At 44.6% G+C, this 27,949-nt stretch overlaps 1 protein-coding gene across 7 annotated transcripts in view; it reads left to right on the top strand.

The window, feature by feature from the left end:
- The window catches only part of GNAO1 (G protein subunit alpha o1), a 271,207-nt gene that overhangs the window by 175,151 nt on the left and 68,107 nt on the right, over window positions 1-27,949 (top strand). Inside the window, exon 5 of one of the 7 annotated variants that reach the window (XM_065416744.1) lies at window positions 17,740-17,757. The exons of 5 other annotated variants lie outside the window; for them this stretch is intronic. In XM_065416744.1, coding sequence (XP_065272816.1) covers window positions 17,740-17,757 — 18 coding nt within the window. Of the gene's footprint in view, window positions 1-9,086; window positions 9,095-17,739; window positions 17,758-27,949 lie in introns of all 7 variants that reach the window. One more of the 7 variants, XM_065416745.1, reaches the window with a different exon arrangement.

Genomic DNA, 27,949 nt, shown 5'->3' on the forward strand with positions numbered 1-27,949 from the left:
ACACCAGAAAAAAACAAACAGATCTGAAAAGTTTACTTTTTGTATTATTCTTATTAACGATCATATCCTATGGGTGGGATTTTCAGAATCAGCTCCCACTGACATCAATTTACTATTGGCTTCAGTTGGAACAGGGTTAGACCAAGGCTGAGTCCTTTTGAAAATCTCACCCTACATTTTCATACTCTGAACTATGACATGGTCCAGTTTGAATGAATGATGCCATAACAACTGATGATTTATTGTATTCATATAGTGCTGGATAGCCCAAAGAATTCCAAAGTACTTTACAAAGGAACAGAATGCCATCTAAGTAGGTGTCATTTCCAACAACAAAGAAGTTCAGTCACCGTGTGGTGAGGCTGTTCAACAGGACACAGCAACATTACACAACAGTGTAGGCTATAAAGACGACTGGATCCATTTGGAACTGCAGGAAAACTTGGGGCCACATAATGAAATTGCTCTAGTTGGAAAAACTGTTATACTTGCAAAAAGTGCCATGGAATGTTTAGTTACCATCGGCAGACAGGATCTTGGGGAGATGTCTCATGCCAAAGATGACAACTTGCAGCATGGTGCCAGCTAGTGTCTATCATTGGTTCAGTGCTGTCTCAGAGGGAAGAGTGGTACCTACCGAATACCCAACACCACTTCCTGGAGTGGACCATAAATCCACACGTGCTGCTCTTTTCTGGCAGAGGGAAGGCGAGCCATTCCTTTAGCTTCACCCCATTCTCTTCTATGATTTATCGGGGCCTTTTGGAGCCACTCGATCCAGCAGAAAGTGTCAAATTCTGCATGTGATTTCATTATTTCAAGCTTTGCAACAGTGGGTTCATTACAAGGTAGCAGCTCCAGATCCCTAAAGTCCCATCTTCCTCTCCTCATTCCTTCCCCATCCCCCAAGAGCTCTCTCTTTCATTAAACTATCCACCCTGAAATATCTCCTGCATGTAAAGGGGAGGCCGCAAAACTTCAGTCCTTTCATTTCCAGCTTTGCCAATAAACGTGCCAAGGGTTTATGCTTCTCCCCTCCTCTCTATGTTTAGTGACCACAAGTGGAGAGACTATTTTGCACAGTGAGTGCCTGATCAGCTAGCAAAAGGGATTGGCTAACAAGCATAGCTCTGCTTACTGAATACTTGAGATATACTGAATACCCAGAGCATCATGAATCGAACCCTGAAGGAAACATGATAAACTGCATGACTCTCAAGTCATATTCAAGAAGTACTCACACGTCAGCAAGCACTTGGATAGGCAAATCCCTGCCAAGAATTCACTCGTGCCACCAGGTGTATTGTATTTTCCATTTACTGCACACAGAGATCTCACCCGGGTTGTTGCTGAAACTGGCGCTGTTGTTCATTGCCCAGGACAGACGCCCTGGGGCCAGATTGTGATCGTGCTATACTGGTGGAATTCCCGAATAATTCAGTGGAGTTACTCCAGGTTCAAACTACTATAAATAAGGCAGAGGAGAAGACAACCCTTTATCTCCAAACTTGCCGGGAAAGCACCCTGCACCTCGTAGCTATCTGGATAATGAATAAGTAATCAACAATGCTGGATGCAGACAGGTTAATTCTGCACACAGCATTGGAGCAAGCAAGAAACAATTCCTATGCCAACCTGAGCCAACAGTGCTCGTTTTGCAAGTCTGTTGCTCATGTCGTATTGATTGCGAGTGGGGTATAAAGTAAAGACTTTAGTCAAATAAAATGCTTGAACATCAGGCAACATATTGACTTCAAAGCTCTTCATCATCAGAAAGAGCCTGTGGGGAAAAGGAGAGGGAGAGCAGGACGCCGGAACAGCAGTAAAGTGAGAAGAGATTTTCGGCAGAAGGAAACAAACGGAGAGGAAGGAAGAAGAAGACATGGAGCCAGGCAGAAGGAGAAGTGTCCCAAGCTGTTCACCTGAGCGGGAAGTGTCAGCTTGCCCCAGATTGGAGCTTGCCTCAGTCTAAGGACCTGATCCAAAGCCCGTCATGTTCAGTGGGCTTCAGATCAGGGCCTAAATGCTCCCTTCCGAAACAGGATGTAAAAGGCTTGACAGCTCGTTCTGCTTTGAAGGAAACGTGGCTCTGACGCTTTCTGGAGGTCCTGCAATGTGAGTGAAAGAGCCTGGGGAGACTGCAGGGGAAATTCTCCTCGTGCACTGGTGCGAGCCTTTCATGTCAAGTCTGATTGCCAGAAAGGACGAGATCAAGGGCCTGATTCTCCATTGCACTCTCCCTTGTGCCGTCACTTACACCAGTGCCAAGTGGGCGTAGAATGCGGCCGTTCGGATTACTGCACACCCGCTTTGCCCAGGGGTAAATGACTAGAGCATGTGCAGGGCAACAGAGAAACAGGTCCTGTGAGCAGAGAGGCAAAGAAAGGGACAAGGAACGCTCCCTCACCCTAAGTACCCAGGCAGCGGCTGGACAAAATGGCTGCCGAGGTGCTCTCCAGCGTTTACGACTGTTATTGCTGGCACTAGTCGCACGAAAGGAGGGGGCGAGGGGAAGAAGAGTTGGAAAAGGAAGGGGGTGGGCTCAACCCACACCCTGTTTTCTCTGCACCTGAGACCCAGACTCCTCTGCCAGAGCAGCTTAGCTCCAAAGCCTTGCAAACTCAAGCTTTTCCGGTGCTTTCCGGTGCAGCCTGGCAGGCCTGGCTTCAGCACAGACCATTAGCCCTGGTCCAGCGAGGTTTCAGTCCACCCCATGACGCATAGACCATATCTACACTGGGGCTGGTGATGTCGACACACCCACGCTCGCTTTGATTGAGCTACCACAGTAAAAAATAGCAGCAGGAGAGGCTAGCTGCCCCGAGGACAGGCCCGTCTGAAAGCCGAGGTACATGCTCGGCGCAGCTGGCCCATCCTTCCACTCGTGCTGCTGTTTTTAGCGTGCTAGCTCAGTCAAACCTAATGCGTGTACATCTACCGAGCTGGAAATCACTCCTCCAGCTCCAGTGGCGACGTGCCCGTAGACAGACCGAGGGAGGATTTTTCCAGCCAGATATTTCAGGTGTAACATTCTGCCTAACCCCTGGGAGCCTAATTAAGCGGGGGAGGAGCATGTTGTGGGAAAGGCCTGAGAGATTCATCCCCTGAGGAGGAAGGAGGGTGCCTCCCATTTGGACTGCCTGCGATGTGTAATTAACAAGGCTGCTCTGTAATTGATGGATATGTTGGTGGGAACCCGGAATGATTTAAAATCAAGGGAATTCTGCAATCCTGTCTGACTGGCTCCCCGGAGGGCTGCTGACCTGGCCAGTGCATTGTTTTTAACTAGCTGGGATCTCTAAGCACTGTAGTTAAAAAAAAAAAAAAGCTGATTTGTGCAAGCTTAGTGCCCTCTCCTGATTCCATCAAGTCAATTCATGCATTTCAATGGGCATAGGGTTGTGCCTACCTTTGCTTTCATGTGCTCTGTGCAGCTAATCTTGGCTCAATTAGCTTTTCTCTTTCATGGCCCAAGAAATCCCCTTCTTCCCTCCCCTCCCAGCCCCCTCCCTGCCTGATTTTTTGTTGTCATTGCTCTATTCATTTTCCATAGGCTGCCTTCATTGTCGTGGCCTTTTGCAGCTAGGAGACAAGATGTTGCCTTGGTAACCAAGCCCCTTAGATGTTTGGAGTCTCTGGGATCACTGCATCTGCTCCTGAGTACTTCTAGGTTATTTTTATTAGCCAGACAAAGATGCAGCAGGCTGGTAGCTAATGGAGAAAGTAGCCATGGGAGATGGAGGGGAGGAGCGTGTGTCTTTCTGGCACCATGCACTCCCAGTGGCCATTCCTCCCCACCCTCTTTTCAGTGCGCCACTGACTTAATGTCTGCACAAGAAATTGCATCTCCCGAGAATACGACTCACACCCGGGTGTTACTGGGAGCTGAACAGAGAGTGATTAGAAACTGAGACGTTGTATGCAAGGGAGAGAGGCAAATCACCAAACTATACAGCAACGATTCTCAGACCTCGGTGGTTCAGGAGCCAAATTAGCAATCAAGGTTACCCAAAAGAGCCACAGCAGTGTGAATTCATTGTTTCTTTTGCTACAGTACTATAGATTCATATTTAAACAGTAGGAGGGGGGAAATTTTAGTATATATATGTATTATTCTTGCAGCAAAATGACAGACCAAGTGTTAGTATTTTATCAACTAGAATTGGTTGATAACATAGTAAAAGCATCCTGATTGGTTAATAACTTAGATTGGTTAATTATTCAATCACACAGTGTTTGAATATCATGTGCTGCAAAGAGCCGCAGGAGACACATTCAAGAGCCACTTGCAGCTCGCAAGCCACTGTCTGAGTATCACAGCTATACAGCACAGCTCTGTTATCTTCTAAATAACAGAGCTAGCCACAAAAGAAACATGGGCCTGCGTCTCCTCTCGCTTATGCTGAGCTTGCAGCTGTGTAATTCTGCTGTCTTCAGTGATGCTGCTCCTGATTTCCACCTGTGTGGAAGTGAGAAGAGACTCAGGACCCGTTTGTTTATTGGCATGCAGGGGTTTGGAACATTCTGCTATCCTGTCTCAGCAATCCTGACTGCGGCTAGTGGTCTCCCACACTGAGAGAGAGCAAAAACCAAACAGGGGCTCAGGAGAAGAGAGGGGGGAAGCTGGGAGGAGGTGGAGGGAAAGGAGAGGGGGAAATGGAGTGGAATGTGAGGAGGGGATGAGTGGGGGGGGAGAAAAGAAGAAGAGGTGTCAGAGAAGGGAGGGAGGAAGAGTGTCAGGATTAGATCAGGGCAATTTTTTTTTACAAATAGTAAATTCCCCCAAAATTGCTTTTTTCAGGGCACTGGAACTATTCACAAATTTGGCTTAAAAATGTCATTTCAAATCAACATTCAAAATGTTTTGTTTGATCCAAAATGACATTTTTTCAGTTGTTCATTTCTGATAACACTTTTTTTTTAAAAAAAAGCAATTTTGGTTGGAAACTAACCAATTTTATTATTATTATTATTATTATTATTATTATTTAGTGTTTATTTTTATTTTTCAGTTTGGCCACCCAACTGAAAAATCAACTATTCACTTGGCTCTAGTCAGATGATCTGGCTTCTGTTGTGGTTTCCCCAAACACAAAGAACAGATCCCTTCAGCCAGAACTTACTTTGTTTTAGTTTAAACAACAGCAAGGAAAGTCTCCATGAGCGGGTGTGTCTGACAATCTGCAGCAAATGGAACACAAAGATGGATGCCTGCCTCAGCCCTTAGCAGTTGTAAAAGGTGCACTACAGAGAAAACAAAGACAGTGCAGTGACGTAGTAAATAAACCACAGCTGAGATTTCCAAAGCTGTGTAGGTGATTTTGATGCCCAGTTCCCATTAACTTCAATGGAAATTGGCTGTCCAAATCCATGAGATAACTCTAAATATCTCAGCGTGGCAGTTCTACTGTGTGTCACAGGGCAAGATGTTCAGATACTATAGTGATGAGTCTTGTAAAAGATGATAGATAAAAATCTATTCTTGTTTTGGAGATAACTCATAGAAACATGGAGTCCTTTCAGCATTAAGCACAGCTCATTTCGTTGTACAGTGTTCCTCTACATTTGCCTAGGAGAAGCAGAAATGCTTTGAAGGCGTTCTGTATTTGACATGCATTATGTAACCCCAACCTGAGAGCGATGTGAATCAGATGAGAGATGTGAATTGGGCCAGGCTACTCAAGAGCACTTTGTCACACCACATTTGGATTTATGACTGTGGCATTCAGAATATCGGCCTGGCTGGAATATAGCCAGTCTCCTCCCATTTACCTCTCTTCCCTGTCAGTGTGCTTAGCCATTCCAAACCATTCTAGCCTCTCCTCAGATTCCCCATTTTCCCCTTCCTAGAGCAGTCTCACACAGTTGCTCAGTATCACTAGAGCCAGAGGCACAGCTTTCTCGGAGGCAGTGTGGTCTAGTAACTCGGCCACTGGCCTAGAACTCAGGAGCTATGGGCTCTATTCCTGTCTCTGCTACTAGCCTGCTGGGTGATCTTGGGCAAGTCACTTCCCCTTTTGATGCCTCAGTTTCTCCATCTGTAAAATGGGGACTGATGCTGAGCACTTTGTAAAGCACTTTGAGACCTCTGGATGAAATGTGCTATATATAGAAGCTAGTTATTATTATTACAATCTCGAGAGACTCCTACAATCGATTACTTGTTGTGCTTCCCTTTAAATAGCAGACACCTGTAAAAAGAGTGAGTTATTTGCAAATTTTAAAAAAACGGCTCTAGCCTTTTAACACTTTCGCAGCTGCTCTTCCCAGCTACCTATTTGTGCTGCCATTGTTCTGTTACTGGTGCACTGACATCCATGGATTGCTAGGACTAGAGCTGTGGGTAACATTTTCAAAAAGCACCTAAGTGACTTAGGAACCTAAGTCCCATTTTCTAACCTGACTTGAGGACTTGTTGGCCAGATTTTTAGAAATTAGCATATTCGATGCTGAGCACTGAAAGATGTGGCCCTCAGTGTGCTGCACAGTAAATCATAATAATGGGCTATATCCTCAGATGGTGTTAATTATAGAACACGGTTTCTCGCACTGAAAATTATTCTGTCATCTGATCTGTCCGTGTAATAGATCATGTATATAGCAGGGCTTCACTACCTACACAGTGTTGGAAAATGGCTTTAAAGAGAATGGGATTGGCTGGTCGGTTTTTAGGATTTCTGGATCTGTGCAAAAAAGGGAATGATTCTTCTTGGCCTCAGTGATTGTAGCACTGGGCTCTTCCCCAGTTTGGTTTTTAAAGGAGCTGAAAGGCAGCTTTGTTTGAAGTCATAATCAAAAACTACAATTCTGATCTCACTTATTGCAGAGTAAAACAGGAGTAAATCCACTGAAGTAACCCCAGTTACACTGGTATAAAACTGCTCTAAGTGAGACCAGAATCAGATCTATAATAGTTATTACGGGGACATTATTAGTTAAGGTCTGTGTCTCTGTTACAAAGATGATTTTTATTAAATACTCTATGGAGTGTAAGATTGCATCCATTGACTGCTACAAAATCATCTTAAGGATTCAGACAAGCTAAGATAACTTGACTATCACTGAACAAAGAGAGAGCAACAGAAACATCTTCTGCTCCTCAAAATTATCATATCAACATGATATGTGAGTGGCTGCTCACTGGAAAGAACTGATTTCATATTCCAATATATGTCCAAAGGGGCTCAGTCAAAAATCCCTCTTCCCCTTATCTTCAAATAAACCCTGTGTAGCAGGAGTGGATGTCATTGTAGGCAGGAGGGGAAAGGCACTGGGAGGGGGCGGATCTATTCATTTGCTTTCCCATTTAAACAAAAAGCGCTCTCATTGCTATAAACCAGCCGGGCAAGCACATTTAATTTCATCAAGAAAAAGCTGTGCAAAGCAAATGTTCAAGTGATGTAGTTAAGCACTCAAAAGTCATATGGAGCCTTAGCTCTGCCCTCTTGGAAGTATGCATTCCAATACAGCCTTCGGACATTGTTATTAATTATTATTATTACAGATGTTTGTATTACCATAGTGCCTAGCACACGTCGTGCACCAGGACCCCAGTGTGCTACGTGCTGTGCAAACAGAGAACAAACAAAAAAGACAGTTCCTGCCCCCAATCTACGTACTAGACAAGAGACAACAGGTGGATACAGACAGATGGGGAATACACGTAAACAATGAGTCGATACTGGTCAGCATGCATATTGGACAGACATGCATGTGCAGTGTGGGAGACGCCTCCAGGAATCCCAGCTCCCCAGAGGTGCACAGCATCCCACGGGGAATAAACGTGAGCGGAGGCCATGGCCCAGCCCCCAGCCAGCAAGACAGTTTAGGTGACGAAGTAAGCTGTACGCACTGCCCTGGGTAGCTCAGGGGGAGGCAGTGTCATTCCACGCTGCCCTTAATGCTTGGCCGTGCCTCCATGGCTCAAGTGAGCTTTTTAAGTGCATAATCACATCCTTGTTTTACAAATACTCTGTTATAATATCCTATAGTGCGAGACACACTCATTGCGTGTTCTCATTCTGCGCACGAGACAAACCAAACCCCCTCAGACTGTTTTTCATGATCTATGCACGGCAAAGCACTTTCCCATCACAGTACAGCGTGATTAGAACGATACGGACTGAACATCTGCTGGCTCACATAGGCCAGTTATCTTCGCAGCTACCCCTCTTGTGCCTTGAGCTGCACCAAGGAAGGCTGTGCTGTGCACACGTGCGTAAGGGAATCACAACTACCCACCTCATTCCCTGATTTACACTGGAGGAGGCTGTGCTGCTGGTGAGAAAGGAAATATATAACACTTGGCTACTGACTCAGGGCCGGATTATGCCTGGTGCTTAATGAAAGGCATCTCCAGCTTGTGCAGCCCATGCAAAGGCCAGGCAGAATTCCAGTCCCTGAGCTCAGGAAAGCGCCGTACTTCCCAGGGGCATCCCAAAGGGAGCAGAGAGGAGGTAGAGCTATGGGGCCACCCACCTTAAACACTAGCAAGCAGAGCTCCACCCCTCTGCACTCCTGAGAGCTCCTGAAGGCATTCTGGATCCTTGAGTCCCCGTTCTCCCCGAGGGAGTGCCACTCCACACCTCTCCTACTCTGGGCTGTGTCCAAATGGCCCCCTCGGTCCCTGCATTATTCAAATGCACCCGGAAGCTTGGAGAGAAGAGAACGGATCATAGGAAAAGTCTGAGGGCCAACTTCTGCACTCACTGATACTGGTGTAAAGCTAGAGTCCCTCCACGGAATTCCACTGACTTACTCCAGATTTACATCAGTGTCCCTGAGAGTAGATTTTGATTCTCCACTGGAGTCAATTGGCCTAGTTTTGGTGATTGCAACAGAGTGACACCAATTTCTACCATCTGACGGTGTGGCTCTAAATGCATAAATCTGTCCTTGACTCTTACGACAATGAAAATAAAAGGAGCTCCAAATCTCCTGTGCACATACAGCAAGTGAGCTTCAAAGGCTCATAACTCAGTCAAATCAAAGCCAGTTTTCACCAAACACTCAAAGGCATTTCTCCTTCATGAGAACTGTTTCTCAGCCAAATCTCAGCTTTCTGCCGTCAGCCATTTAGGCACCAGGACCACAGGTGCTAGAACTAAGGTTGCTGCCACACCCCCTGGCTTGTAGTGGTTTCCATCAGATACAGGGTTTGCAGTTTTGTTCAATGACTCCACCCCCACTACACAAATATACGAAAACAAATGTCACGTAATTTTTTTTATAATGGGAAATGGTTGAATTGTTTTTACTCAAACTTTCCACACAAAACAAATTCCAACTTCTGGCCCAGACCAAGCCAGAAAGTGACACTTAAAAAAAAAAAATTAATCAACTGAAATTGGGGCTGGAGTGGAAACCATTGTAGATTCTTCATTTTAAGATTCTAAGGGACCCATATGATCATCTTCCTGCATAATACAGGCCAAAGAACCAACCCAGTATTTTCTGCATCAGATCCATAACTTCTGGTTGGACTACAACATATCTTTTAGAAAGACGTCCAGTCTTAAAGACTTCCAGTGATGAAGAATTCACCACATCTCTAGGTAAATTGTTCCAATGGTGAATAATCCTCTGTTAAAAATTTGTACTTTATTTTTAGTCTGAATTTGTCAGCTTCCGCTGAATTTGTCAGCTGTCATTGGGTCTTGCAATGCTCGGTAAAGCCGGTTTTGCTGATGCTGCCGCTGCTCCTGCTATAATATTTTTTAAATATTCTAAAACAGTAATAGCGTCAAACAACCTTGTTTTGAAGCTTCAATTCATGGCGTGCAAAACTCTTCCATGCCTCTGGTTTTTGCTTAAGAAATGTTAGTGAACAACAAATGAGTTCTGACTTCAGTAAGACAACAACATGATTGGGTCAGCCCAGCACTCTGGGCACAGCATAATACAAAGAGGTGTAACTTCAGACCCCAAGCTCAATTTCTCCCACACTCTAAGAGCTGGCAGCTGTGACTGGAAGGAGCAGTTTCTGTCACTTTTAAGTGCCCCTTCTGCAGCTAATCCAGGCCAATCTTTTGAGGTCATCCTTCCCTGATGAGGACAGGTCAGCCTAAAGTGGGGGTATTCACGAGGGGTTCATTTAGGGCTATGGGAGACTTTCAGTCCATCCAGAAAAATCCAGCTGGACTTAATGCAGTCATTTTCAAAGCCAGAAATGACTCATGATACAGTATTTGATTCTAATTTCTTTGTTTATGTCTCTGATAATGTATGGTAGAGATTGGGCTAAGTATTCAAGTGCACAGTGCCCACAACTGGGGACAGATTTTCAAGAGAGCTCAGTACCCAATAGTGACCACTATGACAATTATGGCCAGATTTTCAAAATTGCTCTGCACATATGGCCAATGATTTAGATACCAAAGAAGGAACTGATCTCTTATGAAAATCTGGCATTTGACTGTGGGTGCTGAGCCCTCTGGAAATTCCATAGGGATCAGAATATTATTTGACTGAGTTACTTACTATAAGTAGATAACCATTAAACTAAACCTTGTCTGAATTGGTTAAGAAGGATCTTTAATGTTGGAGGGAGAGCTGAACTGACTTCAGTACCTTACCTGTAGCTTAATACTAAGCTCCAGTATTCATCAAGGGAAATCTTGAAAAAGTTAACAAGGAATGAGGACAAGAAATACAGATGTGCTTTCTGGAAATAGGTAGCAATGCTGTTCATCTCAGAGTCCCTAGAAGGACTCCATCTGTTTTACTGTCCTCTGTGCACAAAAGAATCCGCACTCATTCTTATTTGGCAATTGTGAGTAGAACCCTAAGCAGAGTTTTCACAGGAGAGCCTAGGGCAGGGGAAAAGGCTGAGAAGAAAACTCTGTCGGGAACCCATTGAACAGTGTCAAACCTTCTTATGAGGTCCAAAGTGTGTTCTGAGATGGAAGGGGTGAATTTAATATGGTAAAGGGAATCAATAACAGGCATTTAGAGGAGGATTATTATTATAATAATAAGCTAGAGTCCTAGCCACTGATCTCATGTGCAGACACAGACAATGCCACTCTGGAATGAGTCTTTCCCATCTCAGAGTTACGTTACTAATATACATACTTCTTCATAGTTAGCCAGCCAAGGAAGCGCTAATTAAAGTATTCAGCTTTGTTCGTTCTTGCTCTGTAATGATTAGATTGGCCATTACTGGCAGTTCTCTTTCCCTCTGGCTGCACACTGGGTGGGTAAATTTATTCAGCTCTTCGTTTATTTCTTAGAAATGTCTTTTCTTGTTCTCCACCTTCACCTTCAGAGGGCCTGATTGTTATCTAACTTGTGCCAGTATTACACCAATGTAAATCCATTGACTCTAATGGAGTTATTCCTGCTTTACACGGGTATAAATTGGAGGAGAATCAAGCCCATTATATTTAAATTCGATGATGAGTCCATTTCAGACAGAAGCCTTATAGCAAGGGACTCAAGGAGCTCAATCTATTTAGCCTTACAAAGAGAAGGTTAAGGGGAGATTTTATGGCAGGTTATAACGTACCCGCATGGCAAACAAACAAAAAACAAAGCTATGACAAGCTCCAGTGGTTGGAAGTTGAAGCTAGACAAATTCACAATGGAAATAAGGCACAAATTTTTAACAGTGAGGGTAATTAACTATTGAAACAACTTATCAAGGGTTGTGGTGGATTCTCCATCGCTGGCAGTGTTGAAATCAAGATTGGATGTTCTTCTAAAAGTTCTAGCTTGAACAGGAATTAATTAATTAATGCTGGGAAGTTCTCCAGCCTGTGTTATGCAGGAGGCCAGACTAGGTGATCAAGTGGTCATTTCTGGCTTTATAGTCTATGACATTAAAGATAGTGAGGCACTCACTTGCTATGATGATGAGGACCATATAAGTACCACAGGCCGATAGACAAGATTCCAACTCTGCTAAAAGTATTTCAGCAGTCATGTCCTTCAAATCACAACATGGATCCCGTCCACTTTGCTATGCTACTACCAGTCCATTAGCTTCCATGTTATACCATTAACCAACCAGATCTCAGAAGGAATTTCTTGCTATGTCTGAATGATACCGACAACAGTTCATTTAGGGTTTGATTTGGATTTTTCAATCAGAAAAAATTCTAAGTACCTTTTTTGCTCCTTCCTGCACAAACATGGTAAAAAAGATTACAAGAAGATAAGTAGTCACATACTAGCACTGAAATTATTTCCAAACCAGAGGAGAGCATTATGGAAAAATGAGCACACATTATTTTTAAGGAAAATCAATAACTTATTGAGCCTATGCCCGGTTATTCATTTTGTCAGTGTTCTCTGGATGTGCAATACAACTTCTGTAGGATGTTTATTGGCCTGGCAACTGAATAAAATGAAGATCAGGGGATACACTCCTAGGAAGAAGTGAAGGGCCAGGGGGTGGCAGAGGAGGATTAAAATTAGAATGGACATGAAAGCACGAGTGCAAGGAATGAAAATGTTAACAGCTGCTGTGGATGCCATTAAAAAGACAACATCCACCAACAGTTACCACACCAGAGTGCCTGAGATATTGCATTTATTTCCTCTAACTACTGTACCTGTCTGCATCTTTGGCATTTGTAATGTGCCTATGGCCTTCCTGTGGAATCTTAGATGCCATGGTATGGTAAGTAATGTTAGTGGTTTAATGGGGTCCACTTTATAGCCCAGAATTTGGATCATTTTAAGATAACCATGTACAGTTGCCTAATAACTGAGCACATCTTTTGCTGCTCCAGTCACATGAGGTACCTTAACTTCAACTTAAACACAGACCACAAAGTCCCTTTTAGTGGGGGACTTAGTGTTGCTGCTGTAAGATTTAGATTACTCACAGCTACTGTTGTTCAGGGAATGGTCCCCTTCTTCTGACCAGTGGCAGGAGGTGAAGCCGTAGAGATTTTCAGTGGGGTTTGTGGCCCTCAATTCACCGTCCAAACCACAGGCTGCTGGGACTGTAGCGAGCTCTTAAGGCCCCATGCAGACCTTGCTGGCCAACTCTCAAAGGTACTTAGCTTGCATTAATGTAGAGCTGGATAAAACTTTAGAGCCCTCTACAATTTACACCCCTCCACTCAGGCACAGACTGCAGGGACCAGCTTTCCCATGCCCCAGTGCAACTGGCATGGACTCCAGGGCCAAGGTAGGTTACCCAGGGCTAGGGTGACCAGACAATGTGAAAAATCGGGACAGGGGGTGGGGGGTAATAGGAGCCTATATAAGAAAAAGATCCAAAAATCAGGACTGTCCCTATAAAATTGGGACATCTGGTCACCCTACCCAGGGCACCAAGCTTATTTTCTTATGCTATATCCCACCTGACCCAAAGTTCACCAGCCACCATTGCCTCTGACCATGCTGTCCTTGTGATAGCACAAGGCCTCTTCTTTACTCAGAGCTCAAATCCAGCAAGATGGCGCCTGGGCCACCACATTGGCGAGCCCAGCCTATCAAAAGGCACACCCATCTTTCTTTGTGATCTCCATTACTTGTGTAAATCTGCTCGGGTGCATTCCTGTTACAGAAAGAGAGTCTTCCTCATTCACTCAGGGTAAAATAAACTCTGGGTTCCTTTTCAGATCATTGTTGGCTTTATCTCCTACAGCTACGTAATGACATGGTTATAGGGGTGTGGGACAAACACAATTACAGTAGGTTACAGGCCCTTTGTGTCTGAAATTCTTTGATACTGTTTGTGTGCCAGAAGGATAAATAATAAATACATAGAATGGCATCAAAGATATCCAAACACAAAGGGCCCATTACCTACTTCTGCCTCTCCTTCCTCAGCTGCTATAAAAACAACATCTCTGTCTGTCGGTCTTATTTTATGGACTGTCCCATTATCTAATATTGAAGTTGAAATCCGTTTGTGCCTTGCCTTAGACGAGTGTGGTTATATGGAACACTATTTGTGTGATTCTCCTGCCATCCAATTCCAAATGCCTGCCATGAGAAGCAGTGGATGCTGCATCCCTTGAGTTATTTACAATTAGACTGGACGAAGCAGTGGAGAATATACTATAGGGAACAATCCTACACTGACTGCAGGAGGTGCGTTGGGGGCGTAGATCTTTTTCATTTCTGATCTGTATGATTCTTATGGAAGACACAACAGTAGAAAAGGGATTAGAATGAAGGGGGAAGTGCTCTCCACAGCACACCGAGATACCAGTTAAAAAGGAAAAGGGCAAGGCCCCTAAGGGTATGTCTTCCCCGCAGCGTTAACTCTGGGTGATCAGCCACTAGGTCTGAGCTCCCAGGTTAGCCAGGCCTGTGTCCTCACTGGTGTTGCGCTCCCCCATGGATGTCGCTAGGACTTCTGGGGACACATGCAATAAGTCGAGCCGCTCTATGATTCTGTCCCAGTGAATTGTTGGAGAACTTGTTTGCCCTGGGCACATGAGGGAATTATGGGAAGGCATTGGAGGACTATCAGCACTCAAGTGATCCAGCCTGTGTTCTCTCTGCAAAGGGAGCAGGATACCAGCCCAAGTGAAAGCCTCACCCGGGCTTTAGCCTATGGTCCCAGACAAGGCAGCTAGCTTGGGCTAAAGCTCCACCAAACTCAGGCGAGAAGGTTTTGCATGTGCGCAGGAGGGGGATGCAAAGCAATAGCTGAGTAAGAGACAGAGTGAACCCCGCAGTGACGTCATACCCTCAGACACGGAATCTTACTGCTCATTCCGAGCCGGTTGGAGGAAGGATGGGCACTGATCTGGTTCCAAAGCCTTTAGAAGCAGCTGTGATAGACTAGATGTTCAGAAGCCTGGGAGTTAACATTATTTGCATAGCACTCACCAGTTTAGCAGACCTCAAGGCTAATTTTACACCAGACAAAAAAATCAAGCCTTGCCCCCTTTATGGGGGTCAGAGATGAGACAGACTCTGACTGCAGAACAGATTGTCTAAAACCCACAAGATTTCCTCCTCCTCCTTCCTCGCCTCTTTCTTACCCATCCAACTCTCATTCCACCAAGGGATTGGGAAAAGTTTTTATCGGTCTTGCAAAACATGAAGTGTGACAAAAAAGCAAATAAGCAAATGCCAGCTAGTGCGTGAAGTGCCTGAGCTAGCTTAAGGGGCAGCTTGCTTATCCCTGCTCATCAGGGTTTAATTTCTACTGTCATGAGGCCCATGTACTGAATTATTTCCTGCCTGTAACATGTATTTGGATCTCGGTTCTGGAAGAGGTTTACAGCTCTACAGTGCTCAAAAACTTCCTCAGTATCCAGCCAAAAGCTAGCTTATGGGGACTATGTTTAAGCACATATTGTGGGTTCAAAATGCCTTTTTTTACCTGTAGTTCCCTACCACCAAAGACCACTTTCATTACATGTCGCAATTCTTCAACAAAAAAACTTCAAAAACAGACTCCAACAAGAAACTGCAGAACTAGAATTAATTTGCAAACTGGACACCATTTAATTAGGCTTGAATAAAGACTAGGAGTGGATGGGTCATTATACAAAGTAAAAACTATTTCCCCATGCTAATTTTTCCCCTACTGTTACTCACACCTTCTTGTCAACTGTTGGAAATGGGCCATCCTGATTATCACTACAAAAGTTTTTTTCTCCTGCTGATAATAGCCCACCTTAGTTGATTAGTCTCAGAGTTGGTATGGCAACACCCAGGGCACGTCTTCACTACCCGCCGGATCGGCGGGTAGCAATCGGTCTATTGGGGATCGACTTATCGTGTCTAGTGAAGACGCGATAAAATCGATCCCTGATCGCTCTGCCGTCGACTCCAGAAATCCACCGTGGCAAGAGGCGGCAGCGGAGTCGACGGCGGCGCGGCAGCGGTCGACTTGCCGCCGTCCTCACAGCCAGGTAAGTCGACCTAAAATACGCAACTTCAGCTACGCTATTCACGTAGCTGAAGTTGCGTATCTTAGGTCGACCCCCCGCTGTAGTGTAGACCTAGCCCCATTTTTTCATGTTCTCTGTGTATATATATCTTTCTACTGTATTTTCCACTGCATGCATCTGATGAAGTGGGTTTTAGCCCATGAAAGCTTATGCCCAAATGAATTGGTTTGTCTCTAAGGTGCCACAAGTACTCCTCGTTCTTTTTGCTGATACAAACATGGCTACCACTCTGAAATCTGACTCCAATCTGAGTTTATGCAGGATCTCACCTTGACCAGGGCTAAAATGATCTGACACATATTTATATCTGCATTAAAAAGCAGGATCACAAGAGATAGGCAGAAAGATTGTTCCACGCTGAGTTACTCAAAGACCATGTTTTCCAATTTGCTTAGAGTCATGCAACTCCTGTATTGGAACCTTTATAAGTTCACGTTTACACATCAGCAAAGGGTAGGTTTCAAAAGCAAGGGTTACAGATTGTGTGGTATATTGCATGCAGTCAAATGAAAAGCATATCACACAACTACTTTTTGGCTGTGACATGATCACTGCTATCTACCGACATAGCTTTGAATGGAGGCATTGCACATCCCAAGCCAACTGTGTGACGTGTTTTTCATTTAGTTAGTGTGTATCGCACGCAGCACAAGTGCTGCAACCCACTTGTATTCTGCACAAATAATTTCCGTTCCCTGGACTGTTCTTCCCGGGTCATTCATGAAGAGTTCAGGGGAAAGTGAATCCATTTTGCTTATCCTACAAATTAGGCATTTCAAAACAGTGATGCCAAAATGCTTCCCATTGTACAGTATGCCCTTTTCTGATTGCTTGAAGAAATACAGGCTCACGTTTTCCAAAAGCACTTCCGTGACTTAGACACTTCTGAGGATTTTACCTGTAATTGTTAGACTCCGGATTCTTGATGAAAGCAAACAAATCATGGTAGGAGGTGAAGGATGTCCAGAGGGAAACCTGAAAATAAGGATGAAATTACTTCTGCTGAGGCCCAGCTAGCTTCTTTTAAAGGGTTGCTGCTGGAATCATAATGTGTTAAAGACAGGCGGGTTGGGCCAGGTTTTCAGAAGAGCTGAATTCCCAATGAGGCCCCACAATACGTGCCCACGTACCAAATGATCTCAGTACATTGGGGGCATGTTGGGTACTGAGCTCCTTTGAAAAGCTGGCCCTAAGTGTCACAATGGAAGCCACTAGAGCCCACATCCTCATAGGTATCTTAAGGCACCTATCTCCTATGGAAATTAATGGGAGTAAAGCACCTTCGTACCTCTGAGGATCTGGGCCTGAGTGACAACGTGGCCCACAGCGCCCGTGCATGGTGCTAACATGTCCGGGGCTTACATCATTGCTTCTTTGGGATTGTTCATGGTTATGTTAACAAAACTAGATGGAGAGCTGGTGATTCGTTGGTAGCCATGTGGAGTATATAGCCACAGGTTTCAGGCGGGTTTCTCAGCTCAGCTAAGCCATAGTGCCGCTCGCTGCGGCTTGTGCTAGCCCTGCTACACGACTGTTTTTGGCACGCTAGCTTTATCTCTGCAGAAGCTGGGAATCACACCCACCTGGGCACGGGCCCCATTGGCCCGTGCAGTAATCCGCCACTGCATGTGACAGGTTCCACTAAGGGGAATGAGCCAAGGCAGATCCACCTGTTGCTAGTTAATCCACCTGTGGCTAGTTGCCTAGGCAGCGGGGTGACAGTTAATTAGGTAAGGAGCACCTGGGCCTAATAAAGGGTTTGGAGCATGAACTGGGCATGGGACCTCCTGGCTCAGCAGAGAGCAACGCACTGGGGAGGGGAATACTGTCATCTGGCCAAGCGCCCAGTGTAGCACCAATATCCGGACAGGGAATTCAGCCTGAGAATGCTTGAGGGGAGAGACGCGAGACTGATTAACCCCAGGGCAGAGTGTTCCCGGTGGAACAACCGTCTGAAGCTTTCATTTACGTTTTCGTGTTGGCCTTTTAGCTAAGTGAAACTGTAAACGAATTGGCCCCCGTGCGCCCTCTTGTAGCCAGGGTGCCTCTGCACTGCTGTGCTCTTCTTTCCCCCTCTTCCAGGTCCTTTCACAGATACTCCACATGCTTGTCCAATCACCACCCTTACTGGGGTCTGGGTCGATTCAGACAAATAACGCAAAGGTCAAATTCCAAGTCCCAAAAATCAGGCCCCGAGGCACAGCTTTTACCTCAGCGCCTGGCTGAGCGAAAGGTTCCCTCATGGAGTCCTTGTTTGATGAGTTCTTAGGGGGCGACCCGCCCTGGGGTTCGGCTTGCAGCTGTCCTGCTCGGAGCTGACTCCCTCCAACAACTGCTCAGCTCTCTTATAAGGAACCAACTGCTTGAAGCTCCCTCTGGTGTCTCTGATTAGCTCATTTAGCAAACCTAGGCTTCGAGTCTCCTGCAGGCAGCTCCCTCACTGAGGCCCTCCGAAGAGGGCACTCTTGGACTCGTTTATACCCCAGGTGAGGGGAACTGGTGGCAGGGGGTCGCCTGCAGTGCCACGCCTGACCACAAGGGGTGAACTGGAGTGACCTCCATGCCATTACACCATACACTAACCCGGTCACGTCTCTCATTAAATGACATGGGTGTGAGGTAACTCAGCGGGGGGCAGGTGGATTTCTCTGCGTGTGCTAACCCTTGCTCTCATCAGAGGAGGAGTAAGAAGAGGTTACTTTGGTCACTCTGGTGGTCACCCAGGGACCTAAAACACTTTTAGGAACCAAAGTGTTCAGCCATGCCCCCCCCCTTTTAGACTTTACACACCCCAAATTGCCTGTGCTCCCACAGATCCGGGGGCAGGCATAACTTGTGTAACTTGTGCCTCCGATGTGCCGAAGGGGGAATGCTCAAAAGCTGCACGAACATAGTTGTGTGTGCACAAATGAAGACTAAAATGAGCCCTTCTTTGAAAAATTGCCCCTTAAAGATTTAACTTACGTGCATTTGAATGGCCATATGGGATCCCTCTAGCCCAGTACCTGTCTTCTGCTAGTAGCCAGTGCCAGGTGCCTCAGAGGGAACGAACAGAACAGGGCAATTACAGTGACTCTTCCCCTGTCATCTAATCCCAGCTTCTGGCAATCATAGGTTTAGGGACACCCAGAGCACGGGGATGCATCCCTGACCATCTTGGCTAATAGCCATTGATAGACCTGCCCTCCATCAACTTATCTAATCCTTTTTGAACCCATTAATAGTTTTAACTTGTAGCTTCCCTTTAATGCAATTTAATGCTAAATCTCATCCGCTGTAATAGCTAAAATGCCTCAATGTCAGCGCTTCTGTGTAGCCATAAGTGTTGTGAATAGGGAGGGCAGGACTATGAGGAACAGAGGAGTTTGTATGCTGAGTCTAAATGAAAATTAGAATTCATTCCAGGCAACGGCACCAAGCTCGGGGGACAAAACAAATTCCAAGCAATCATTCTTTGTCTTGTTGGTAACTGGTCCCTTGCCATATTGAGTTAATATCTGCAGGAAGTGACATCACCTCAGGCCAGTCACCCAAAAGAAATAGTCAACTTGTCTTGGCATGAGCCAGAGACCTCTTTGAAGTCGTAAGAGGTTTCACCACAAACCTACTGTTGTAGATATTTCAGTGATGGGCACTACAGATACTCAAGGAGGAAAGGGGAGTTCACAGAGTCTAGAGGAGGGAGGTAGAGATGGTTTCCTGTAGAGAGCTGAAATTTAGCCAGGGTAAAGGAAAAAGCACCCTCTTTTCTATCCACCCTGTCCCCTGAGAAGACTGCCCTCACCCCTCATCTCCAGGCAGAAGCAGGATTAAAAAACGGGGAAAGTATTTCTGATCATGCTAATGAAGCCTTCTCAGGGGCAGTCCACAGCAACCCACAGACTTTGTCCAGAGCCGTGCTGTGCACTGACAAATCTGTTACATTAATTGTAGAGTAGATATTAGTACCCACCTTTCAGCATCCAGCTCTGAGCATTAAACTAATTACTAGGTTCCAGCACTGCATGGCTTCCCAGCAGGAAGACAGTGCCCTATAAATCATCATACATGAGCGGCATTTAGCCACAGATGTAAAAAATGTCAGTATCTCTCTAAATATCCAGTTTCTTTGTATTCTGAATACTGCCTCTCTGGGTGCCATTTTCCTTTCTCTTCAAAAGACAGTGCCCCGTTTTCCTATAGGATAAAGAAGCTCTCATGTCAAAATCAACGTTATCCCTGTCCATCATCTATAAGCAATTGCCTGGTAGATCATTAACATGGGAGTTCTTAAGAAGGCTAAAAGAATGAGAACTGTACAGGCTAAAAGCAGTCATCTTCCTTTAAATACTGGACCTAGAATCAACTTCTGGGGACTGCCAAGGTCTTTGTTGGCCTTCAGTTAGAACCATTATTTCTCTCCATGTAGCTGACCATCAGCCATTCTCCTTACATCCTTTCCCATAACTATTATATACCACCCTCACCCCACCCAGCATTGCCCCTACAGCTGTGATCTTTTCAGATGGCTCAAACTGGGAAGTTTGGGGCCTGGTATATTCCCCCAAAGGGAACACAGATTTTGCAGCAAGTGGCATTCAGGAATCAGTATACGTGGGATTCTTCCCTCTGAGTCAGAGAGAACCAAACCCCAACATGCTGGTAGAGACACTGTGGTGCTGAAGATATTGTGATCTTTACAACAAGATAAAGAACCATCCTACTGTTTGCAAAATTGGGGATTTTAGTGCTGGTGTCCTAACTATTTTCTAATTTCGGCAATTATATTTTATAAATTATTGGCCTAAATTCCACCTTAGTTTCAAACGGATCTACTATTCTGTCAGGCCCTAAACTTTTGTGTAGTAGTGTTGTGCACTGTTAAACAGCTGCCATGATCCACCCCAGAATTAGCTGCATTTCAGTGGTCAGGAGGTTCCTTCACAGTTAAACCGTATGTGCATGTGGTTTGTAAAATGCTTTATGACCCTTTGGATTGCACGGTGCTATATAAATGCAATACAGTGGTTTATTTTCTCGAGGCATATAATATCCAGAGCAAATGCAATAATGCAGATTCCCCTTCTGTTCTCCCAGGATGGGAAGCCATATAATTCCTTAACGCTTGCTCCAATATAAACACGTCAAAGCTGTTTAATTTAATAGACACTTTCTTATCTTGCATATAAGAATTCTAAAACTACGTCATACAGAGGAGGAGGGAGTGTAGCAGAACCACATTAGCAGGATCTCATTCTTTGCCCTTGTAGGTTTTTATGCCACCCTCATCACCGGAGTATCTGAGCACTTTCCAATACTGTATTAAGCAGTGACATGTCACCCTCTAAGTGGTAATGTTCCTCTGGAATATCTGCATCTGATTAAAAATGCTGGAGTGAATCTTTGCTTTACACATTTAGGACATTCTAAAGTATCCACCTCTCATCTACTGCCTTGCAGTGAGAAGAATGGATTTAAACAATCCAGAGTATAATGATATCCAAGGTGAGCAAGGAAATGTTTCTATCTGTCATGCAAACATGCAGTCCAGCTGTTAGCGATATAACGAATGGATATAAACTGGCCGTGGGGAAGTTTAGGCTTGAAATTAGAAGAAGGTTTCTAACCGTCAGAGGGGTGAAATTTTGGAACAGCCTTCCGAGGGAAACGGTGGGGGCGAAAGACCTTTCTGGCTTCAAGATTAGGCTTGATAAGTTTATGGAGGGAATGGTTTGAAGGGATAACGTGATTTTAGTCAATTAGGCATTAACGTGCCATCGCGGGTAAAATGAGGATCCGGCTGTAGAATCTTGCCTGTATGCTCGGGGTACTGCTGATCGCCATATTTGGGGTCGGGAAGGAATTTTCCTCCAGGGTAGATTGGCAGAGGCCCTGGAGGTTTTTCGCCTTCCTCCGCAGCATAGGGCAGGGCTCGCAGGCTGGAAGATTCTGTTGTGGGTGGGTCAGCTTTTGTGGCCTGCATCATGCGGGAGGTCAGACTAGATGACCATATTGGTCCCTTCTGACCTTAAAGTCTATGAGTCTATGAGCTCACACTCATCATCCCATCTACCCTTTCTACACTCTGCCAGTCTCAGAAAGATCATTGTGCATACTCTGCTGGTAACAGCTAGGGCAGGTATTCTAATTCTATTGGCCAACAAGAAATGATGGTAGTTATGACAGTATTTCAGACCTGCCTTTCATTGCAACTAATAGCTCACAACATACTTTTAAGAAAAATTACCACATTTTTGGATCAGAGATACAGAGGAATAGCATGAATAGCCAGCCAGTTCTCTTACTGAACACCTTCCATAATTCCATGTTTGGAAATATTAAATCTGCTGCATAAAACATTTGTCCCCCAGATAAGACAGCATTCTGAACTCCTTGCCACTTGTAACCAAGAAAAAGTGTTAACTCTTGGTGTCCTGGCCAAAATTTATGTAATTTGGGTAATGACATGCTGCTTAACTACATTCCTCTCTCCGTTTCAATTAGGTGTGGTATTCATCTTAGAATCCTAGAATATCAGGGTTGGAAGGGACCTCAGGAGGTATCTAGTCCAACACCCTGCTCAAAGCAGGACCAATCCCCAACTAAATCATCCCAGCCAGGGCTTTGTCAAGCCTGACCTTAAAAACCTCTAAGGAAGGAGATTCCACCACCTCCCTAGGTAACCCATTCCAGTGCTTCACCACCCTCCTAGTGAAAAAGTTTTTCCTAATATCCAACCTAAACCTCTCCCACTGTAACTTGAGACCATTATTCCTTGTTCTGTCATCTGCTACCATTGATAACAGTCTAGATCCATCCTCTTTGGAACCCCCTTTCAGGTAGTTGAAAGCAGCTATCAAATCTCCCCTCATTCTTCTCTTCTGCAGACTAAACAATCCCAGTTCCCTCAGCCTCTCCTCATAAGTCATGTGCTCCAGACCCCTAATCATTTTTGTTGCCCTCCACTGGACTCCTTCCAATTTTTTCACATCCTTTTTGGAGTGTGGGGCCCAAAACTGGACACAGTACTCCGGATGAGGCCTCACCAATGTCGAATAGAGGGGAATGATCACATCCCTCGATCTGCTGGCAATGCCCCTACTTATACAGCCCAAAATGTCGTTAGCCTTCTTGGCAACAAGGGCACACTGTTGACTCATATCCAGCTTCTCGTCCACCTTAACCCCTAGGTCCTTTTCTGCAGAACTGCTGCCTAGCCATTCGGTCCCTAGTCTGTAGCAGTGCATGGGATTCTTCCATCCTAAATGCAGGACTCTGCACTTGTCCTTGTTGAACCTCACCAGACTTCTTTTGGCCCAGTCCTCTAATTTGTCTAGGTCCCTCTGTATCCTATCCCTACCTTCCAGCGTATCTACTACTCCTCCCAGTTTAGTGTCATCTGCAAACTTGCTGAGGGTGCAGTCCACGCCATCCTCCAGATCATTAATGAAGATATTGAACAAAACCGGCCCCAGGACCGACCCTTGGGGCACTCTGCTTGATACCGACTGCCAACTAGACATGGAGCCATTGATCACTACCCGTTGAGCCCGACGATCTAGCCAGCTTTCTATCCACCTTATAGTCCATTCATCCAGCCCATACTTCTTTAACTTGCCAGCAAGAATACTGTGAGAGACCGTATCAAAAGCTTTGCTAAAGTCAAGGAATAACATGTCCACTGCTTTCCTCTCATCCACAGAGCCAGTTATCTCGTTATAGAAGGCAATTAGGTTAGTCAGGCATGACTTGCCCTTGGTGAATCCATGCTGACTATTCCTGATCACTTTCCTCTCCTCGAAATGCACTTCCTGTTGCATTGCAGTCTGCTGTTAAACTGCTGTTGCCCAGAGGTGGCTGCACTTTTAGCAATGAGTGAAGCCATTCTTTCATATTACATAGTGCTTTGGAATCCTTTATAACTATAACAACTCTAATTATTTAGCTTAAAAAGAAGTGTAAGGTATGACTTAATCACAGCCTAGAAGTATCTTCATGGGGAACAAATATTTGATAATGAACTCTTCAATCTAGCAGACAAGGATATAACACTGTCCTCTGGCCAGAAGTTGAAGCTAGACAAAGTCAAACTGGAAATAAGGCATCCATTTTTAACAGTGAGGGTTGTTGACTATGGGAACAATTTACCGAGGGTTATAGTGGATTCTCCAACACTAACAATTTTAAAATTAAGATTGGAGGTTTTTCAGAAAGCTCTGCTCTAGGAATTATTTTGGGAAAATTCTCTGGCCTGTTACACAGGTCAGACTAGATGATCACAATGGTTCTTTCTGGCCTTGGAATCTATGAATATGTAATATTATTGCATTTCATTATTTCCCTAAGTATAAAGCAATGAACATTGTACGTTGCGGTGTACAATAAACAGGCTTCAACATAGAAATTATGTAGTGAATACTAAACATGAAAACATTTCTGGGACAAAAAGACAGAACCAGAAGTAGTGGAATTGTCTTATCTCCTGTAGAATATGAGTCAGTAAGGGAATAAGGCACAGTCTCAGAGGAAGATATCTGCACATCACTGTAGCCGTTGTTTCATGTTTGTTCTATAAATTATGGTGATACCCTCTGCTGTCAACAGAGACAGAAGGGCTTTCCCTTGGTGCCTACGTAGTCTGCGTGTCTTGTGAACAGTTTTATACAAACAAGACACAAAGTGGTTAGCATGACATTATAGACAGCTGGTTTACTCTAGTTGAATGTTGTTGTTAGGCTTTGTTTTGCTGTGTGATGTGAATTAGTCCGGCGAGCATCTTGAGTTTTACCCCAGTATAACACCATTGATTTCAGCAGAGTTATTCCTAATGGACATCAGGATGAGTGAGATCGAAATCAGGTGCATTCCTCTTCTCTTTCCAAACAAAAGTGCCACAAGAATGTAGGCCTGAATTTTCAAAAGTGACTATAAATTTTGGGGTGCCCTGCTGGAGACACTTTAAATGGGCCTGACTTTAAGAAAACAGGTGCTAAGCACTTGTTACAAATCAGGTGTCTTACGGGGTCTCAGATTGTGCACTCATAAATTCAAGTGTCACTTAGTGAGAAGCCAACAGAAAATGTTACAAAGGCAGAAGGAAGCATGGATAAGGAGGACACAGACTAGAGAAGAATAGGGGCACGTTGCTGCAACTCCCTCAACCCTCAATGCTCCGGCCACAAATTTCAAAATGTTCAGAGTTTGGTTCTGCTAATGAGCCAAACGTTTCAATGCTTCTCTGGTGCACAGCCAAACTCTTTTGGGTCTTGCCCAAAGCCAAAGAGGAGTTTGAAGAACGGCTAGCCAAAAACTCAAAAGGTAATAACAAAATGTTTTTTAAGTACATCAGAAGCAGGAAGCCTGCTAAACAACCAGTGAGTCCCCTGGATAATCGAGATACAAAAGGAGCGCTTAAAGACGATAAAGTCATTGCGGAGAAACTAAATGAATTATTTGCTTCAGTCTTCACGGCTTTTGTAGGTGACAAATCTGAGGAACTGTCACAGATTGAAGTGTCACTAGAGGAGGTTTTGGAATTAATTGATAAACTCAACATTAACAAGTCACCAGGACCAGATGGCATTCACCCAAGAACTCAAATGTGAAGTTGCGGAACTATTAACTAGGGTTTGTAACCTGTCCTTTAAATCGGCTTCTGTACCCAATGACTGGAAGATAGCTAATGTAACGCCAATATTTTAAAAGGGCTCTAGAGGTGATCCCGGCAATTACAGACCGGTAAGTCTAACGTCAGTACCGGGAAAATTAGTTGAAACAATAGCAAAGAATACAATTGTCAGACACCTAGAAGAACATAAATTGTTGGGCAAAAGTCAACATGGTTTCTGTAAAGGGAAATTGTGTCTTACTAATCTATTAGAGTTCTTTGAAGGGGTCAACAAACATGTGGACAAGGGGGATCCAGTGGACATAGTGTACTTAGATTTCCAGAAAGCCTTTGACAAGGTCCCTCACCAAAGGCTCTTACGTAAATTAAGTTGTCATGGGATAAAAGGGAAGGTCCTTTCATGGATTGAGAACTGGTTAAAAGACAGGGAACAAAGGGTAGGAATAAATGGTAAATTTTCAGAATGGAGAGGGGTAACTAGTGGTGGTCCCCAAGGGTCAGTCCTAGGACCAATCCTATTCAATTTATTCATATATGATCTGGAGAAAGGGGTAAACAGTGAAGTGGCAAAGTTTGCAGACGATACTAAACTGCTCAAGATAGTTAGGACCAAAGCAGACTGTGAAGAACTTCAAAAAGATCTCACAAAACTAAGTGATTGGGCAACAAAATGGCAAATGAAATTTAATGTGGATAAATGTAAAGTAATGCACATTGGAAAAAATAACCTCAACTATACATATAATATGATGGGGGCTAATTTAACTACAACAAATCAGGAAAAAGATCTTGGAGTCATCGTGGATAGTTCTCTGAAGACATCCACGCAGTGTGCGGAGGCAGTCAAAAAAGCAAACAGGATGTTAGGAATCATTAAAAAGGGGATAGAGAATAAGACGGAGAGTATATTATTGCCCTTATATACATCGATTGTACGCCCACATCTTGAATACTGCGTACAGATGTGGTCTCATCTCAAAAAAGATATACTGGCACTAGAAAAGGTTCAGAGAAGGGCAACTAAAATGATTAGGGGTTTGGAACGGGTCCCATATGAGGAGAGATTAAAGAGGCTAGGACTTTTCAGCTTGGAAAAGAGGAGACTAAGGGGGGATATGATAGAGGTATATAAAATCATGAGTGATGTGGAGAAAGTAGATAAGGAAAAGTTATTTACTTATTCCCATAATATAAGAACTAGGGGCCACCAAATGAAATTAATGGGCAGCAGGTTTAAAACAAATAAAAGGAAGTTCTTCTTCACACAGCGCACAGTCAACTTGTGGAACTCCTTGCCTGAGGAGGTTGTGAAGGCTAGGACCATAACAGCGTTTAAAAGAGAACTGGATAAATTCATGGAGGTTAAGTCCATTAATGGCTATTAGCCACGATGGGTAAGGAATGGTGTCCCTAGCCTCTGTTTGTCAGAGGGTGGAGATGGATGGCAGGAGAGAGATCACTTGATCATTACCTGTTAGGTTCACTCCCTCTGGGGCACCTGGCATTGGCCACTGTCAGCAGACAGGATACTGGGCTAGATGGACCTTTGGTCTGACCCAGTACGGCCATTCTTATGTTCTTGAATGTGGGGTGGGAATACCATTAGAATGGGTTTCCTTGCAAAATACCATGAAAACACTAGCTTTGTGTGTGATACCACTGTACTTCTGCTTCCGATGCTGCCTGAAATCAGATACACAACCATTTAAAATGTTAAACCAACTTTTTCTAACCTCAACTCATGAAGCTTGTGAAAACCCCTCTTAACCCAGTGGTGTTCTTTGCCTCCCTCTAGTGGCTAGATCACATACACAGGTTTATGAGTCCACTAGTGCCTCCATAGTTCGTGGACCTTATTCCTTAGCTCAAGCAACAGAGCCTCCCGTTTTTATATCCAAAAGTTCCAGGTTGAAGTTCCCAAAGGCAACACACCCAGGCGCATCGCCCTCGGACTTTGGTTCCAGTTTGGGTTAGTCCTTATTTTTATGAAACCAGTTGGCCCATCCCCAGTTCCTGGCTAGTGTTAAGACTGCGTTCAGTCATTATTCTTTTCACATTGTACCCTGGGTTATTACAGCTTGCTGGAGACTTTTTGATTTTTATTGCATTGCTAATAAAACTTAATTCTGCTAATGTGGGGGGTTCCCTCCCCCCCCCACACACACACAGCCTGGCTTTACTGAAATTTTATGAGATGTAGCTTTGAGTACAACCAGCCAGTGGAGGAAAGATGGCGTGCACCTCTGAGATAGGTTAAGTGACAACCTTGATCAACCAGAGTAAATAACAGCACTGGTGACATTTACTGGGATTTAGTGAATCAAAACGGGAAATATTCTGCAATCAGTCACTCTGGCCCGGATCCGCAGCTGGGGTAAATCATTGTAGCACCAGGACGTTCAGGGGAGCAATAGCCATTTACCCCCTGCCATTCCTCTTCTCTTTAAACCGACACTCGCTGATTTAGGGAGAC

This window comes from Emys orbicularis, chromosome 14 (assembly GCF_028017835.1).
Source record: "Emys orbicularis isolate rEmyOrb1 chromosome 14, rEmyOrb1.hap1, whole genome shotgun sequence".
NCBI classification, from domain to species: domain Eukaryota; kingdom Metazoa; phylum Chordata; order Testudines; family Emydidae; genus Emys; species Emys orbicularis.